Raw genomic sequence first — 16,897 nt, forward strand, 5'->3', positions numbered from 1 at the left:
ACATACAACCTTAGCTCCTTGTTGTCTTAAATTTTGCGTGCTTGGCCTTGCGGTCTTGATGCTCTTTTAATGTAGTTTTGTCTATGTAGTGTAGCAGTGGTAAGTCAGGGAGCTTTGCTGCTGATTCTTTGTAGAGTGACTGTAAATGTATTACTTACATATAGGCTCTTTAAAATAAATTATGCTTTTACTACAGTTTCACTATTTCTTTTTTTAAAAAAAAGTCTGGAGTGCAGAAATTAATAAAATAACATGGCTTTAATATCCTTGGGAAAGATAAGGTAGACTTTGTGGGAAGGCAGCTGGCCTTCTGAGAGATCATTTAGTTAATCATAAAGCCAGTAAAAGAGATTTTGTTTATACAGAAGAACTATTACAAGTTTGTTCCAATTCTGATAAGGGCTTCTAGGTACTGCTACTGCAATCTGGATGTTTAATGACAACAATAACCCTGAAGGTTGCACTGGGAACCTGATAAATAGGTCACAAGATGCAGCTGCCAGTGGAATGTACTGTTTCTCCTCACACCTGCACTATCCATACTACATGTCATTCATGAATATTCAGTGTCATGTATTTTCCTTCTTGATATTATGTATGGTTTCAAGTCAAACCACTGCCAGAGGCTGGAATGGTAAGTTTTTCATTGGCAGTTAGTATCTCAGAAGAGAACTGAGCAGAATTATTCAAATTCTTGCAGAGCTCAGCTCTTTTTTGGCCCTGGAGCAGCAATTCTGAAGGAGGAGGAGGAGGGAATATAACAAGCCTCACTTGATGAAAATATCAACAGTTTGCACTTCACTGGGTTCAGCTTCTTGGTTGACCCTGCCCTGTCTCTCCCTTACTGTCACCTCTGTCATTATCTCCTTGCTTATGGGGATGCAGTAACTTGGCTGGGCTTATTGAAATGCTTTACTTCTCTGTCCTCAGAATCATGCTCTGAGGACTGTGCTGGCTTGTTCTGTTTAGAGACATTAACCTGCTCATCCATTTAAAGTCATACTTATAGGGACTGCAAGAAATTCTGTTAACCTGATCTTCGCACAGGGCTTGGGGATGCACTGGAATGAGAGTTAAGAGGGAAATTATGAGTCTGCCACCCCTGAGAAAACCGTGGGAAGGCTCTAGCCGTGCCCCATGCTCCAGACTGCAGCAAGGAGCTGAGATGCATCTCTCCTGGAAACCTGCGGTAACAGCATCCCAGTGCCAGCCTACTTGGGGTTCAGCTCCAGCAAGGTGCTGGGTCTCCTCTGTGCTCCTCAGTTTATTGAGTCTCCTGCTCCACTTAAAAGCAGAAAGACATCTTTTAATACACCCTTGCTTACTTCTTATTTTACTGTTCCTGCTTATTTCACAGCTCTTTGAAAAAACAGTTGAATAAACAGGTGGCTTTTCCATCTCTTGGGTTTTTGGGGGGTTCTTTTCAAAGCAGTTTATGCATTTATAAGTGTCCCGCATGCCAGAATATTGAATTTAGTCAGTTTTTTTCCTAAGTTTTGCAAGATTTCCTCAGAATAGGGCTGTCATTTTATCTCATTTTGGAAATACTAATCATAAGTAGTTGCAGCCATTTCAAATCCTAAATTCAGTTCTAGATTGAAAAGGAGAATTGCAAAAGCTCACCCCTAGAGGGAAGTAGAATGCCGTCTTTACAACAGTTTTAACTGCAGGCTGCTTTTTAAAAATTATCTGTGCTTCAGTTGAAGCCAACAAAGAACATCTGTTGTCTTATTTATAGCTCCTGTTTCTAAGAAGTATATTCTGTAGCAGATGAGAAAAGTGCCTGACAGATCATAATTCATAAAGTTACTGAGGTTTAATCTGATAGAATATTATGTACAGAATTTCTTCCCAGTACAGACTGTATCACTTCCCTTTCAACAGATGATAGAAATAGGGCTTTTTGAAACATTAAATTAATAGGTGTGAAACATGATTAGCAGGCACCGTTAAAGGTGTTAAAGGAGTATAGTACTCTACACTGTGTTGTTCATGGTTTATTTTTCTGCTTACTTGTACAGCTAAACTTTCTCAAGCCAGACAGGAATTCTTTGTTGATTAATGCAGCAGCTCTGTGACAAACATTTGTTTCTGTGTCAGAGGATGGTAAAGAAACCACAAATTTCTTTTGGGAGAATTGGTATGTTGTACATTATGTCTTTCTGTATAAAATCAAAGCTTTATTCTTTTGTTCTGTCTAGATTGTTCATAGATTATTTTCTTGCACTAATCTGTATTTGCCTGGCTTGTTTCCCCTCTCATTCCATAGTTGCCCTTACTCTCCTTAGCCCTGAGAGTGCAGCTGGTACAACTCTGTAAATAGGGATGAACAAAGGAATTAATTCTCCGAGCCCCCGAAACTTCCTGTGTAATCACCCTGCACGTATTTCATCAATCCAATCATTGTTTTCATATATGTGCTTATAACACGGAAAGTATCTAGACAAAGTATTTAGCATGTCTCAGTTACAGCATTGATCTATACAGGTGACTGTCTTTTTCCACTTATTATGTGTAGCCAGGATAAAATGAAGTAACATTCAGTTTTTATTCCAACCCTCCTAGATTCATTAGGTTGGACTACAAATGGCCCAATCAGAAGACACATTCATCCTCCTGGAAGAATCACTGCCTGCCCTTACTCTGTTAAGAGCTACATATATTACAACAAGTTGTGTACATTTTTCTACAAAAGTCAGTTTGAAATGCCTTTTTTCAAGCTTCTTGTTGTCAGTACGTACCTCACACAAACGATTCTGGAGGTGCTTGCTTTGTGTTTTGGGTGGCGCACTGGGACTGACAGGAATTCAGAAAGTCATGCTGGTGAGAACTGCACTTGTCATGCTTCAGAATAAGCGAGTTGGAAAAGTTCTTGTCATTCTGTACTACTGATGTAGGATCACAGCAGAAATACGGATGCTTAAAAAAGCTATTTGAAGTCCGTAAGTCTATTAACAGGGTGCTGTTTATCCATGAGGTTTAAAAGTTGTCGCTGAGATTGCCGGAGGAGGAAGGGTGTTCTTCATTATTCAGGTGTCTCTTCGTTAAAGATGAAGGAAAAAGAGGAATGACAACTGCTGCGATAAACCATTTTTTATCATAGGTTTGCATTTTCTTCTATGACTAAAATCTTCAGCATACCATTAACAGAGGACGTCTCAACAAAGTTGTCACTTCGTCCTCTAGTTCATATCAACACCTATTGACTGATGGAAGAAGCAGACTGCTGGCTGCCTAGTATTGAAGTATTTCTATCCAGTTTCCCAGTTGTACTCCAGTCACATAGGGTCATCAGCAGGCACCATTTCCCTATTCCATTTCATAGCTCTGGGGTCATTCATATCGCAGTAAATCTTGACTTGCAGACATTTCTCTGCCTCCATAAAAACGGGCTTCTTGTGAGCCTGAAGGCTGATAGTGTTGGTGGGCCAGACCATTTATTTTTCTAGATAGTCTTCACCTCTCTTAATTTCTCCTGCATCTAGTGGCCTTTGGCTCCCAAGGCTTCTGTGGTATTCAGAGATCACAGTCTGCCTGATTGACAACATCTGATAAAAATAAAGGAGAAGTAATAGTAGACGGACTTATTAAGCCACTTGTAATGCTGTGTCAAATTCACTGAAGCTTAAATATCTTTCATATTTTTTTATGAATAGTGCTGTATTTTGAAATCTTTCTAATTAAACCAGTACTGAAGACAGTGAGTGGTTGAGCCCTGAACAGCTCTTTCTCCTGCCATTTTCAGTGATGTTTCAGCCTCTAGGAGAACCTAACTGTAGCCGAACTAAATCATGTCAGGGTCAGTCAGAGGTATTTTTCTCTTCCAACAGTAACAGCTGAATTTAGTATCTACTGCAGTACTCAATTTATCTAAGACACACAGCGACAACAACTTTGTGTTTGCTCTCACCTTCTTGTCTTTAATCCTTGCCCAGGGCAAACCTTTTGCTACTAACAGTTGGGCAGTTCTGAGCACTCTTATTTGATTATTCTTTTGGTAAATGCCATTAGACTTTCTGAAATGATAAATGCCAAGGCAAGATGACGATCCTCAAATCTCAGAGTGAATTTATCCCTGGTATTTAGTTGTGATACCAGACTCATCTTTTTCTGTCTTAGTCTGGCATGAACGCAAAGCACAGATCTCTATGGAAACTCTCCACAGTGTTCGTGGTTTGAGGTTTTTTTAATGTTTCTTAGTGTTCTGCTGAAAGTTTCTGCAGGAACTTGCTGTTTCTTAAGACTACAAAGAAACATGTAATGGGTCATTAATTGTCCTTTCACTAAAAGTTTGGAGTTTTGTGTCAGTAGGGTCATTTTACTCTCTGATGGGTCATGAGGCTCATGTGGCCTTTCTTCCCTAGCCAAGGAGAGCAGGTGCTGAGGGGACTGCGATGGCTGAGGCTCTGCATCTGGACCAGCTGCCACTGCAGGACTGTGAGAAGCATCAGACTGAGACATTACCCATGTGGAGGCACCTCTGGTGCTTTCCAGTGTTATAGAATCTGAACTTACATTTCCACAGGCATGGCTTTTGGAGTGTTCGTACAATCTCCTGAAGCACTGCTATCTCTGGTCCGGAGGTCACTAGCAGTCAGCACATGGGAGTAGATGGGACTGCCCCAATGCATGCTGCTGCCTGAAAGGCTTGTGCAGTAATGCTAAACTGCTCTTGCTTCCAGTGCACTTTCACTTGAATATGATGTTGTACAATAACCAGTGATTAAATTCAGCCATTATGGATCCTTACTGAAATTCAGATTCTCTGTCAGAGAAGATGGGTAATAATAGTGGAACATTTTTTTTATTCCATTTCCCATACCTAATAGAGTACATAACTGTTGAAATACTGGCATTTCAATCAAGAAAGCAAACTCCCACATTTCACAGAATTTTAATAGCAAGCATGGGTGTTGAACTTCATGGAAAAACCCTCCATTGTCCACAACTTGTCATGCATTGTGCCACTAATGGTGCCACTCACAAAAATATTTTAGGTCCTTGATTAGCCATTGTTTCTTTATACCTTGCTGGCTAATGTTTTTGGAGGCATTATGAAAACTTGCTTGACAATGACCCTCCTTTTGCATTTCTTCTTCTGCATTAATTAATATGCTTATGTTTATTATAGTGAATTTCAATGCTGGTCATAGATATATTGTATGACTTCAAAACAAGGATATGTGGAAAATCTGGGAATGGACAGTTCACTGTGGTAATGGATACAGTTGGGTGCATAAAATGTGTATCTGCGTGCATGTAAGCCAGTTCTGATCATCTTAAGACCTGAGTTCTCCAGTGGGACTTTTACACAGGACTGTTTTGTTACCAAATGCAGTATGTATGCAAAAGCTTAAGTACCACTTTTGAAAAAAGAACATGTGTGGAGTAATTTTTACTCAAAGCTAATTCAAGTAATGTTAGTATATTGTGCCTGTAAAATACTTAGAAAGTATACTCCTTTTTCCATGGTGTGTATTGTTACATTTTAATTTATATTCTTTTTTTACATATTACTTTTCATTCTTTGTCTAGCAGTAATGAAAGTTTTGGCTCAGAAGCATCTGAAGTCAAATTCCAGCATTAAATTTCCACTTGTCGTTGCCAGGTAGTAACTCTAAAATATCTCTTTTTACTGAGAACCCTTCCAAAAGGTGCAGCTGTGTGCTGGTTTCATCTTGCACTTTGTAGCTGTGTTGGCAACCCTCGAGCATAAGGTATGCTCTCATCTCCCACCCGTTGTGGTTGCCTTAGAGCTGCTCAGGCCTCTCTGTGCTGGGGAGAGGGAAGAGTTCACAGATTGGAGCGAACTCTGGCTTGGGGGTCATCTCATTGGTTCTCACTGTGGCAAGGTAAAAATAGAGCTAGTGGAAAATCCAGCTTTTATCATGTGTCATCAGAAGCTTCCTTACAAGCAGGAGACCCACTGACAGACTTGTGTCTAGAAAGAAGACATGAAAAGCTGTATGACAGCTTTTCAAAACCTTAATATTTTGGAGAACGTGGAATTTAAAAAAAAAAATACAGGATTTCGGGAAAAAAATACAGGAATTTGGGGGAAAAAATGCTTTCTTTAAGTGAAAAGCTGATGCTGGATTGTAGCAAAGGAATCTACAAAGTTGCTCAGATTCTTAAGAGTGGTTTTGGTTCTCCAGACCTCCGTGCTATGCTGCAGCATACTTCAAAGCAAAAGATATTTTTGAAATCAGGTACTGAACAGAGGTTGCATGTGGGCTTTTGTTCTCTTCTCTTTTACTGAAACTGACCTGTCTGAAACATTTTTCTTTGCGTCTGTAGATTTTAATATGCATGCTGAGTTTTCTTTTGTAACACCTAGTCTAGAATCAGGACTTCTTCAAGAATATCTTGATATTCTGGCTCTAGGAATCAAATTGGGTTTTTTCCAAAATTAGGTGTAGTTTTCTTCAGTTTAGGCACTGCATTTTCCTTTCAACAATTTGAAACTGAAGGACACTGTTCCTAAATTTTGCTGTCTTCTGTGTAAGTGACCTGGCATGTTTCATGAGGCATTTTGTCTTCAAATTAACATAAATTTTCTATTCTGTGGAGAAGGTGGGGAGTTTAACATTCAAGTCAGTATGATGCTATGAGTTAATTATATTGGAAATGGCACGATGAGTAAGAAATCCTAGAACAAGTTGAAGATAAGGTGATTTTAATTTGTTAATGCTATCTCCTACATGAAGATGAAGTGAATCTTTCTTTCGATTTTGCTGAGCTCTATAACTGTGATTCTGTGATTCTATGAACTGTGTAACTTAGATGTATTCCTCTGTCATTGCTGCATCTAAGGTTAAATGCAGGCTTTGTACCTGCCATTGTGCGTGTGTGTTTGTGTCTTTTTGCTGTACAGCTTGTACTCACCAGTGTGTGCATCGTATTAAAAGAAAAGTGAATATCCTGAATTTTCAGTCAAATACAGAAGTATTTTACAGTTCATGTATTTATGGAATAGACTTTCGGCATTTTAAAGGCTCTCCTCATATCTAAAAGTTCAACAATGTCTCTGGTAGATAGAAATATCCAGTTTTGGAGAAGAAGAAATGGAGTATAGGGAGGAAGAGACATCAAAAATCCTCTGGACTCCTAACATTTTAGTATTTTTCCAATTGCATGTTTTAGGGTGGCAAAGGAGGGTTGGTTGGAAATCTTTCCTTTTAGCCAATGTGACATTTGCTTTCTGTATATATGTTCTGTATATATCTATATACATATAGATAAAGATACAGAGATAGATATTTTGTGTCAATATAAAGGTGAATGCAAAGCTTCCAAAAGTCTTTCATTAAGAATATTAATGATCCAATAATATGGTTCAAACCTAGCTTATAAGCCAAGATCCTGCTTAAAATGTATATGAAAAGCGTACAGCACCGAGTAAACTGCAGGAAGAGGTACTCTGTGTTTAGGTAATCTGGGTAAAGTCTACATCCACCCCATTTTTTATGTCCCACAGAGATGGGGTACTGTGTGCTGTGACTGTTATGTGATCCTTCATTTATTCTTTCAATAGATTTGCCATCATCATGAGATAGATTCCTAGTTTGGGGTCAACAGGAACTTTTTCATCTGATTATTAGTTACAATAGTCTGTATTTAGGTGTGCCTCAGCAGAGGCTGCTTGGAGTGCATCATCTTTCATTTGAGCCCAACTTGTGTTTGATAAAGCAGGTATGATGTTAAGCTATAAGAGGTGTTCTGATGGAACCTGAAAGTGGTCTGAAGATGTAAAGAGATGAAAGGTCCGTTACTTCCTGAGTAGCTTGTTCTGCCATTGGTAACTACTTGGAGATCTGCTGGTCAGCTACAGCTATATGACATGTGCTTTCTTTGAATTTAGCCTTTAATCACAGTGTTTTTCGAAGTCAACTACCTGGAGAACTTCAGAGTTTATTGTGTCTAGTCATTTATGTTTTTCGATTTAACTATGGTGTCACCCAGGAAGGCAGTAGTGTGTTTTTTAACAGAACCTATCCTCTAAAAAGATATGCAGGCAATCCTTCGTTACAGTGCTGTCTTTTTTTTTGCTTTCTTATACAAGTCTAGTGTCAGGTTTTCCTTTATTTTGCCTAGGACTCATAATGTAGCTAGTGTGTTATCATGTTACTTGTCCTTTCAGAGTGTGGATAGGGCATTACAACTTTTTTGATCCCCAGGAATTGCTCCAATTTTCCACGAGTCATTAAAAAGTAACATCAGCAAGCCAGATATCTGCTTAGACAACTCTTTTGGGACTCCTGAATGCACATTTTCTCATCCTCCTAAGTTAAACTGCTACAACTAACAGATGTTTTTCTAATGTCCTTCTCAGTTATGAATGGAGTGGAAGGTGTTCCATCATTATCATACCATCATTCTGCTTCTTTTTGCAAGGGACATGTCTCAGTGTCCCAGTTTGCTCCACATCCATTACTAGTTGGTAAATAATTGTTTATTGTCTTTAATTCTCTCCTCAGTTTTCTGCACTTTCAAACTTCCATGCAGTCTTACCACTTTTAAATTGTTTGCTTTTTTAGAAAGTTAGATAAATGCTGCTTCCAAAATAGGGTGACTTCTCAGCCAAAATTATCTGCTTTCTCTTTCTCAGTTGTCTGTTTTAATTTTTTTTCTCTCTCAAAGTTTTTCCTTTAAAATTCTCTACTCATATTTTGTGTTTGTGGTTTGTGTTTTTTTCTTTTTCTCCACCCACTTAGTTACCCTCACAATTTTGTTCATTTTCAGACTTCTAGAAATACAGTATGTGCATGTGCGTGTATGTATTGTACATACTCATGCAGTCGCGTATGTGTGTGTGCATTTAAGAATTGTTCTCTGTCCGTAATTAATTTAACTGGGCAGAGATCACCATCTTGTAGGCAATTGGCAACTTTACTTCAGGGATTCAGCTTTGTCTATCAATCATAATCCATCCAGCTGTAACAGATGTTTCTGGCAGTAGTTTAATAATAACTTTATGTAAACGTTCTTGCTTTCCAAGAGTTAAACAGGACCACTCTGAAACTTTTTAATTACTCTTTTGGCAAAAATAGTGCATTTAGAGATAAATGTTCCCTCACATCACTGAGCCAGAACATTCCTTTATACAGTATGTTCTCTTTGTGAGGAAACTGAATTGTGTGAAAAATTTGCTTTGTATAAAATCTGTATGCAGGTTTATTTGAATCTGCAAAATGTCCCTTTCTGATTACACCACTATTTATTCTTAATGAGTTGATGTAGAAAAGAAAATTATTGTTTCAAGAAAACTATACTGTTAATGGTATTACACTTGAAAATGGAAAGCAAACAGAAGTTGAGCTTTTGTATGAGTCTGAAATACTTGTTTCTACTGCTATTTCAGGCCATTTTAAGTCTGTTTTACTCAGGGGATCAGCAGCTCCCAGATGGTGATGTGATTAGCTCCCCCATCTGGTGCACAATGGATATAAACTATTTAGACCAAAATATTTTTTCACTTTCTTCCTTTCATTTTATTTCTGCCTGTCCATAGACTCCAAACTTCTATTGTGCATTCTTTTCCTAGGCAATATGGAGAGTAATTCCAGGACTGACTGAGATGCCTAAAAGAAAATGCTATGAAAATGCAATTGTCATCATTGTTACTCAGCTGTCTGATTACTTGTGGAGTGTTTGCATTTAGGCATGAGAAGTGGGATGTTTGTTGCATACTTAAAAATTAACTAGCTGCATTATGTGGCTTGACTTTCTTAAACAAAATTCAATTAACCTGTAGTTTGGCTTTTTTTTTTTTTTTTTTACAGCTTTTTCACTTCCAGATCTCACAGAGCAGTTCGCACCTCCTGATGTTGCTCCACCGATTCTTATGAAGATAGTGGAGACAATTGAAAAGAAAGGTAGGCTGAAGAATGGTCTATCAAGGGTTTCTGTTACTTGCATGAATCAAGACTGCAGAGTGAGATCCAGTGCTTGCATATTCTCTTTCTAGAGCTGTTAATGCATCACATTACTCAACAAGTATGAATCAATCTCATTTAAGGTTTGCTGCATTGCTTTCTGCCCAATAGAGACTACTTAGATTGTAGGATGCAAACAAAAACTTACCTCAAATGACATTTAATAACTGTACTAATATAAGCACTATTGAAAGGTAAGGGAAAAGGGGTTAGTATTGCTTTGTTTTTTCTAACCAATAAGCACCCTAAGTCAGTTATGGAAATGCCATCATAATACTGAATTGGGTATGCAGACAAACAAGTAATGGTTTTCCCCAAAGCAGGGAAAAAAAAATTTTAAAATTAAGTTTTATATATTAACTGTTTATATACTTCTGGAGCCAGTTTTTTATGGTTGCTTTATGCTGAGCCAGCCAATGTTTTATTTACGGTGATTTGGTCTCCTGCTTCTCCTTGTTGGTGTCTCTGCATCCTTTTGAGGCTTTCCCTTTTGTATTACTGTGTCTTGCCTCTTTTGCCCAATTTCTCTCCTGGCTGTTCCTCTGATGTCACCTTCATAGGCCTGGCAAGGTGATGAGAAGCTTGGTGGGTCCTCCTCACTCAATGGCCTTACAGCCCAGGAGTGAGAGGAAAAGCGGTATCCTGATCAGACTTGGGCAGCTGTCTTTGGGACCATAGGTTCTCACAAACTGCTCTGACGTGAGAGCAGAAGCTTTTCCTGACTGAGTAGGAACTTGGTAATATTGATGAGAAGAGTCAGTATTTAGCAACAGTTTGCATAAGCAACCACTGCTTCCAGGAAATGCCACTGATATTATTGAATCCTTGATGCTCCTCTTCCCTGGTATGGCCTCATTCCTTTTGTCTTCTCAGTTTTCTCTGAAGTAAGGAGGTTGTAAACAGTATCTTTCACATTAAAACATTGTGTGGATTATCAGAGATAATAAGTGACATATACAGCCATTTTCTCTCCCACCGGTGATGTGACACAGACACTGTGAGTCACTGGCAGATAGTCGAAGGTGATCTACAGGCTACTTGTCCCATGGAAGGGGCTCTCTGTCTCTGCGGGCTGCATAGAGTGCCAAAGGTTAGACAGACTTGTTACTCAGAAGTCCCAGTTAAATCTTTAAACCTGATTAGAGTGTATCAAAACTTTTTTTGTGTCCCTGTCCCATTCCTGTGGGGGTTGCCTGACTCAGATTCCTCACTTCTTACCCACCTGAAAGACTTGGTGTTTCAGCTGGCACGTAGGGTGTAAAGCAAGATCTGGCTTCCATGTTGTCCTGTAAGCTGTTTTCTTCCTTGGGGCATGTGAATCTGTTTCCTACTCCTGACTTTCTATAGCCAGCCTTTGGAGTTGTACAGAATTATGTGGAACTGCTGACATCTCAGATCTTCCTTGGCCGGCTCCTTCTGCAGATCCGGCAGTTTGCCATGTATGAAGAGGTGTCTTGCAGCCTTAAAAAGCAGTCATGTCCTGTAGTGTGGTAGGTGGATGGTGGTGGGACAGCGTTTCTAATTTATACTGCAAGTACTTATCTGAAGAAAAGTCTGTTCTGTTATGGCAACAGTTCCTGAAATATGACTGTATCCCATCAATTTTGTTTTGGAGGTCTAGAGTGCTCAAATTTGTATGGAATACAAGGCTCAAGCAGCTCAGCAGAATTAAGACAAATTCTTGAATGTGGTAAGTACAGTTCTATTCCTTAAATCACTAGACAGATTTTGTGATCAGACTGCTTTTTTTTTTTTTTTCCCCTCCATCTCAGTTTATATATATATGTATATGTGTGTATGTGCACTGGTTCTGAATAATAAAATATTAAAAAGACAAATCTAAGTAAAAAAAGTTTCTAACTTACACACTTAATATGAAAGATATTTTTCCCTTTTACAGGTTGCCTTTTTTAATGGCTTCACTCTGTGTTTTTTTCCAATAATAATTATTTTATAATGTCTTGGTTATTTGCTTGTTCAAGGACTGACAATCTAGCTGCACAGAGAAAAACAAAGTGTTTTGTTCAGAAACAAGATAAAGATACACTATTCCTGTGAGCCTGCAGGTTACTGTTTTATAAACAAATGGCCTTTTGTTTACATACAGTTCTGTGTGTGCATTTTTGGTCCAGTAGGTGGAGGGGCAATAATTGCTTATTCCCTGCCACCTAAAGATAGGATGGAGGAAGGGAAAGGGAGAATTGTATTAATGTTGCTGTGGTAGGCTGGGTTCTCAGTAAAATGCAGCTACACCACTACCACCCCATAGCTGTTCAAGTTCCTGAAACACATTTGCTTCTCTTTTTGGTACTTTTTATTTCTACTTCAGGCCATAATATACTGGCATGGCAACACTCAGTTACCCTATGAGAGATCAGGAGATACTGTAGGAGTGCTTGACCACACCTTTCCAAGCTGGGGTGCAGTATGGGGTGCAAGCTTCCACTTCCATAAAAGAGCACAAAAATACAAGGACTAGAAAATGAAACCGGTGACATGCTCCGTTGCCAAAGGGACAAAGGAAGCAAACTCAAACTGTGAATTAGCTCTCTTTTTTTACTAGTTGCATATATGAACAAAATTAACAAGAGATTATAGCATGAGTTGTCTGTTCCTTCAAATCAAAAGAGACTCCTGTCCTCTGATGATTATGGTGGGAGTGAAGAAACATGTAAGTGCAGTAAACAGGGAGTGGAGGCATGCACATGGTGCTGGCAGCTTAAGTAATATTTTTAGTGTTGTAATTATATTTTTTCAATCCAAATAAATCCAGATTTTCTATGGTATCAATGTGAATGTATCTCTTAATTTCTCTGAAACTCTTTTTAAGTTTCTAAACTGAGGTTGTACTTTTTGAAAGATTTATCTATCTCCTGAGATCAAAAACTTGTGGTTTATGTGTATTCTTATTTAAAATGTAATTAGGTTTGAGAAGAGAAAACAGGACCTTACCCTTTAGTAACAGCATATCTTTCTGAGTGCTCTTTAAGATAGATCAGAATCTTCCAGGACAGGGCCTGTGTAGTGAGTGTCCAGATAAATGGATACAGACAGATCACATGTCCCGCACCTACTCTATTTGAATTAGCAGAGTGCTAACTGAAGAGAGCAGAGCCAGCTTTGGTCTCAAAGTTGTGAACTGTATTAGTGTGTTCTGCTTACGATTAAAAAGCTCTCCATATCAATTGGGTAACTGCCTCTTAGCTTCAACGCAGTGCTATCTAGCTCCAGAATCAAAGCTGACTTGTATCTCGTTTGCTCATCAGATGGAAGAGTTGATACCCGTTTATGACATTACACCCAAAGAGTTACAGAGTACCACAAGTTTATTCTTATTCATGTATTCATTATAATAATTTGGGATATACTTCAGTGGGTCTACACTGAAAGAGCCAGGATTTAACTAGGCTTATAAAACAAAAACATCCCATGAACCACAAAACTAATGAATTTCTGTATTTCTGGTTTTATTATTGCTGTTGGTATTTTTTGCTCCATTGCTAACAAGTATTTCACTTCATGTGACACTGTTGGACATTAGCCGAAGTCATCCTTACCCCGGAAGGGTATCAGGTTTTACAAGATAAATCCTAACACCTGCATAAAACACCAAGCACCCAGTTCTGCACATGTGTATTTGTTTCTACTTACTGATACAAATATTTACAGACTTGGAGCCCCAAGTTGTTAATCAAACTTCCAGTAATAATTGAAGTAGCAACCAGTAGAGAAGCTGCATTTGACCAAACCCTTAAGTAATACTTACTTCTTACACAAAATATTTACAGCTAAAACAGAGACCTGTTAAAAATATTCTGAAGTTCCATAACATGGTCAACATGCAGCAACTACTGCTACTCCAAGTTATCCCTTCACTGTATGTGACAGAAGGCAGCAAACAGCTGTGGAAGCCATTTGGTTCATCACATGCTGAAAGCTTGGGCATGGAGTTGAGTAACTTCTCTTCCTCTCAGAGATGTTTCTTGATGTCCTACATTCTTTCCTACAAGCTGTTCCTGTAAACCAGATACAAGTTAGCAGTTTTAGCTTGGTATAAAACCCTAACATCATGAGCCTGTATTTTTCAGTTTCATAGTCTAAAAAGTGTGTTGATCTTTCCCTTTAGATGCCTCTTCATTAGATTTAGAAACATTTGACGTGCACACTTTATCAGATGCTCTCAAGAGGTATCTTCTGGACCTGCCAAATCCCATCATTCCAGCAGCTGTTTACAGTGACATGATTTCGGTAGCTCAAGGTATGATTAACCCGTTATTTCAAATATCAAACAAATAGCTTTTATTAGGATTTTGCATATCCAGTGATCCAGCAGTAACCCAGGGAATGGGGGAGATTCTGCACAACCTGGCAGCAACTTATAAAACATATGTAGCTTCAAAACTTTTGACAAAAACTGTTTGAATACAGATCTAGACATGCATCATTTACTTACCTTTTAGGTAAAATATAATGGAAAATGAAGGTGATAACACAATTCTCTTCATTTTAGTAAGTAAAATGACTATAGAAAAACAGGGGGAAGAAATCAAGGACTTATCTGTATGCAGAAAGCTAATTTTTAACTTTTTATCAGTGCTGACAAAGTAAATGTATTAGAGGTCATGGTGTTCTGTGGTACATTGGGAGTTGCAGATTATGAAGTGAGAAATACATGCATGTAAGATTCCTCATCTACAGTGGTAATTTCAAATAAGTACAGCTTACAGGCTTTCAGCACGTGGGCCAAATGTTCTGTTATACGTCTTGGGACAGGATATTGTTACTGGTAACCTTCAAAGTTAGAACAGCACCTGTGAGACTTATCTAGTTCATCTCAGAATTACCCAATCATGTGTGACACTAAACACAAGACAGACTTCTACCAGTACACTCTGAACACATTGTGGTTTTTACCAAAATGTGTCTGTTTCCATTTGACTTTTAAATACTTGTTCTTTACTCTTCCCTGAGCATTTAGCTTTTTCTGAAGAAGAAGAAGGAAGTCCTGCAGCAGTAATGAAGGGCAGAATTACTACCTTTTTTCTGTAAAATCAATGCTTCCAAAGGAGTCATACAGTTTCATTTTACTCATTGAATGTTCTGCTCTGATATCAAGAGCTTTTTATCTGTTTGCTTGCAGAAGTGCAGAGCTCAGAGGAGTATGCTCAGTTGCTGAAGAAACTCATCAGATCTCCAAATCTACCTCCCCAGTATTGGCTCACGCTCCACTATTTGCTGAAACATTTCCTCAGAGTTTGTCAAGCCTCCAGCAAAAATCTCTTGAATGCAAGGTCTCTGGCTGAAATTTTCAGCCCTCTGCTTTTCAGATTCCAGATAGCAAGGTACATGGGTCATCTTTATTATATTTTATACTATAAGTATGCATTAGATGTATACAATAATTCTAATACGAACTTTTGCATTTTTCCTAGTTCTTACTGTCTAATCCCTTTCTTACAGCTCTGATAATACTGAGCACCACATAAAAATTCTAGAAGTTTTAATCACAAGTGAATGGAATGAGAGACAGCCTGTACCAGGTAAAAGCTTTTAATTATAAAAGTTGTATACTGTTGTTTTCTAAAGTATTAATATTCAACTTAAGGATAGTAAAGACTGATTGTTTTTCTTTTTTAGTCAAACATAATGCAAAAGTCCATAATTAAAGGAGTAAGTAGAAGTTGTTAATATGTTCTATAGTTGTGTGCAACATTTGCTTTATGAGAAATTGTCTTTTTCATTAAAATTGATTTAGTACTCATAGTTTGTACAGCATTAGGACTTTAATTTCTTTTTAAGTAAATAGTGAATCTGTGAATTTTTAAGACATGTAAACCAATAGAATGCATATCCTACAGGAGTGTGGTGTGATAAGTTCTGGAGATTTTATTTAACTCTACTCCCAGGCAAGTTTTCTTAGAATAACAATACTCCATAGATAACATAATCAAAAAGTAAGATTTCCCTCTTTATTTACATATATTTATTTTTTAATCCAGATACTCAATTATTTGTCATTATCAATAAACAGAAAATATTAAAACCCCATCCAGGAAAGTTGGCTTATACTTGCATTCTGTGAGTTAGCATCTAATTTAGTCAACAAACAGTAAAACCTGCCTCTAGTTTAGGCTAAAATCCCTGTTTTTAAATCACATATTTGGCAGGAGCAAGACAGAGTTACTAACTATGTGCAAAGGAAATCATTAACACAGGGGGACATATAGATGTTGGCTTAAATTAATTCCTTTTACATCTGAGTAACAGAGAATATCTGAATAAAGTATAGGGCGATGGTGAACAGAACATTGGACAGACTGTAGTTCTGCCACCTCTCTATTCAAAGTACAAGGTAGCAGAAGGATTTGTAGGGTTGCTTAAGATTTGAAGAGCTAGAACACAGCAGCAGAAAAATGGCAGTAGAAAAATGCCTGATTTCTCCTATTTCAGGTAGGTCTATTGTATAATCCCCTTAATCAACTCAAAGACATTGTTGATATATCTAAGCTACTTTATACATATTTGGTGCTGTTAAGTTTTGTCAAAATAGTTAAGCAGGCATTTCCAGATGTGTATTTTCTGTATTTTCCATGTGTATTTTTCTTCCTAATGCTTTGTAACAACCAGGAGGGTCTTAATCTTTCAATGTCTGTTTGTCCAGTTTTAGCAATAATCAGCAAATAATTGCTAATTGTTAAAGAATTATTTTCTTTTCCCCCAGTTATAAAGAAGAATCAATTTTTGAAGCATCTAATATTCTAAAGAGTTTGCTAATAGCATTTTTTTAATTATATGTTTCAAATCCTTTAGAGTATGTAAATTTACAAGGCTAGAGGCACTGATTGGGAGGTTACAAAGGTAGGGTCAACAGTGAGAGTTGCTTACATTTCAGAGTGAGAGTTTCTTGTGTTGCACTTAAGAGATCAGTTGATTACATAGCATTCTGATTTGCTTCATATGAG

The 16,897-nt window shown here is 37.9% G+C and overlaps 1 protein-coding gene across 2 annotated transcripts in view; it reads left to right on the forward strand.

Annotated features, from left to right (window-relative positions):
• Window positions 1-16,897, forward strand: part of PIK3R1 (phosphoinositide-3-kinase regulatory subunit 1) — a 58,002-nt gene that overhangs the window by 21,621 nt on the left and 19,484 nt on the right. The window contains exons 1-6 of one of the 2 annotated variants that reach the window (XM_051642221.1): window positions 5,908-6,209; window positions 9,783-9,875; window positions 11,551-11,625; window positions 14,062-14,193; window positions 15,076-15,277; window positions 15,396-15,475. In XM_051642221.1, the coding sequence (XP_051498181.1) occupies window positions 6,065-6,209; window positions 9,783-9,875; window positions 11,551-11,625; window positions 14,062-14,193; window positions 15,076-15,277; window positions 15,396-15,475 (727 nt within the window). In that variant the 5' untranslated portion in view covers window positions 5,908-6,064. Of the gene's footprint in view, window positions 1-5,907; window positions 6,210-9,782; window positions 9,876-11,550; window positions 11,626-14,061; window positions 14,194-15,075; window positions 15,278-15,395; window positions 15,476-16,897 lie in introns of those variants that run through there. The other variant, XM_051642220.1, reaches the window with a different exon arrangement.

This window comes from Apus apus, chromosome Z (assembly GCF_020740795.1).
Source record: "Apus apus isolate bApuApu2 chromosome Z, bApuApu2.pri.cur, whole genome shotgun sequence".
NCBI lineage: Eukaryota > Metazoa > Chordata > Aves > Apodiformes > Apodidae > Apus > Apus apus.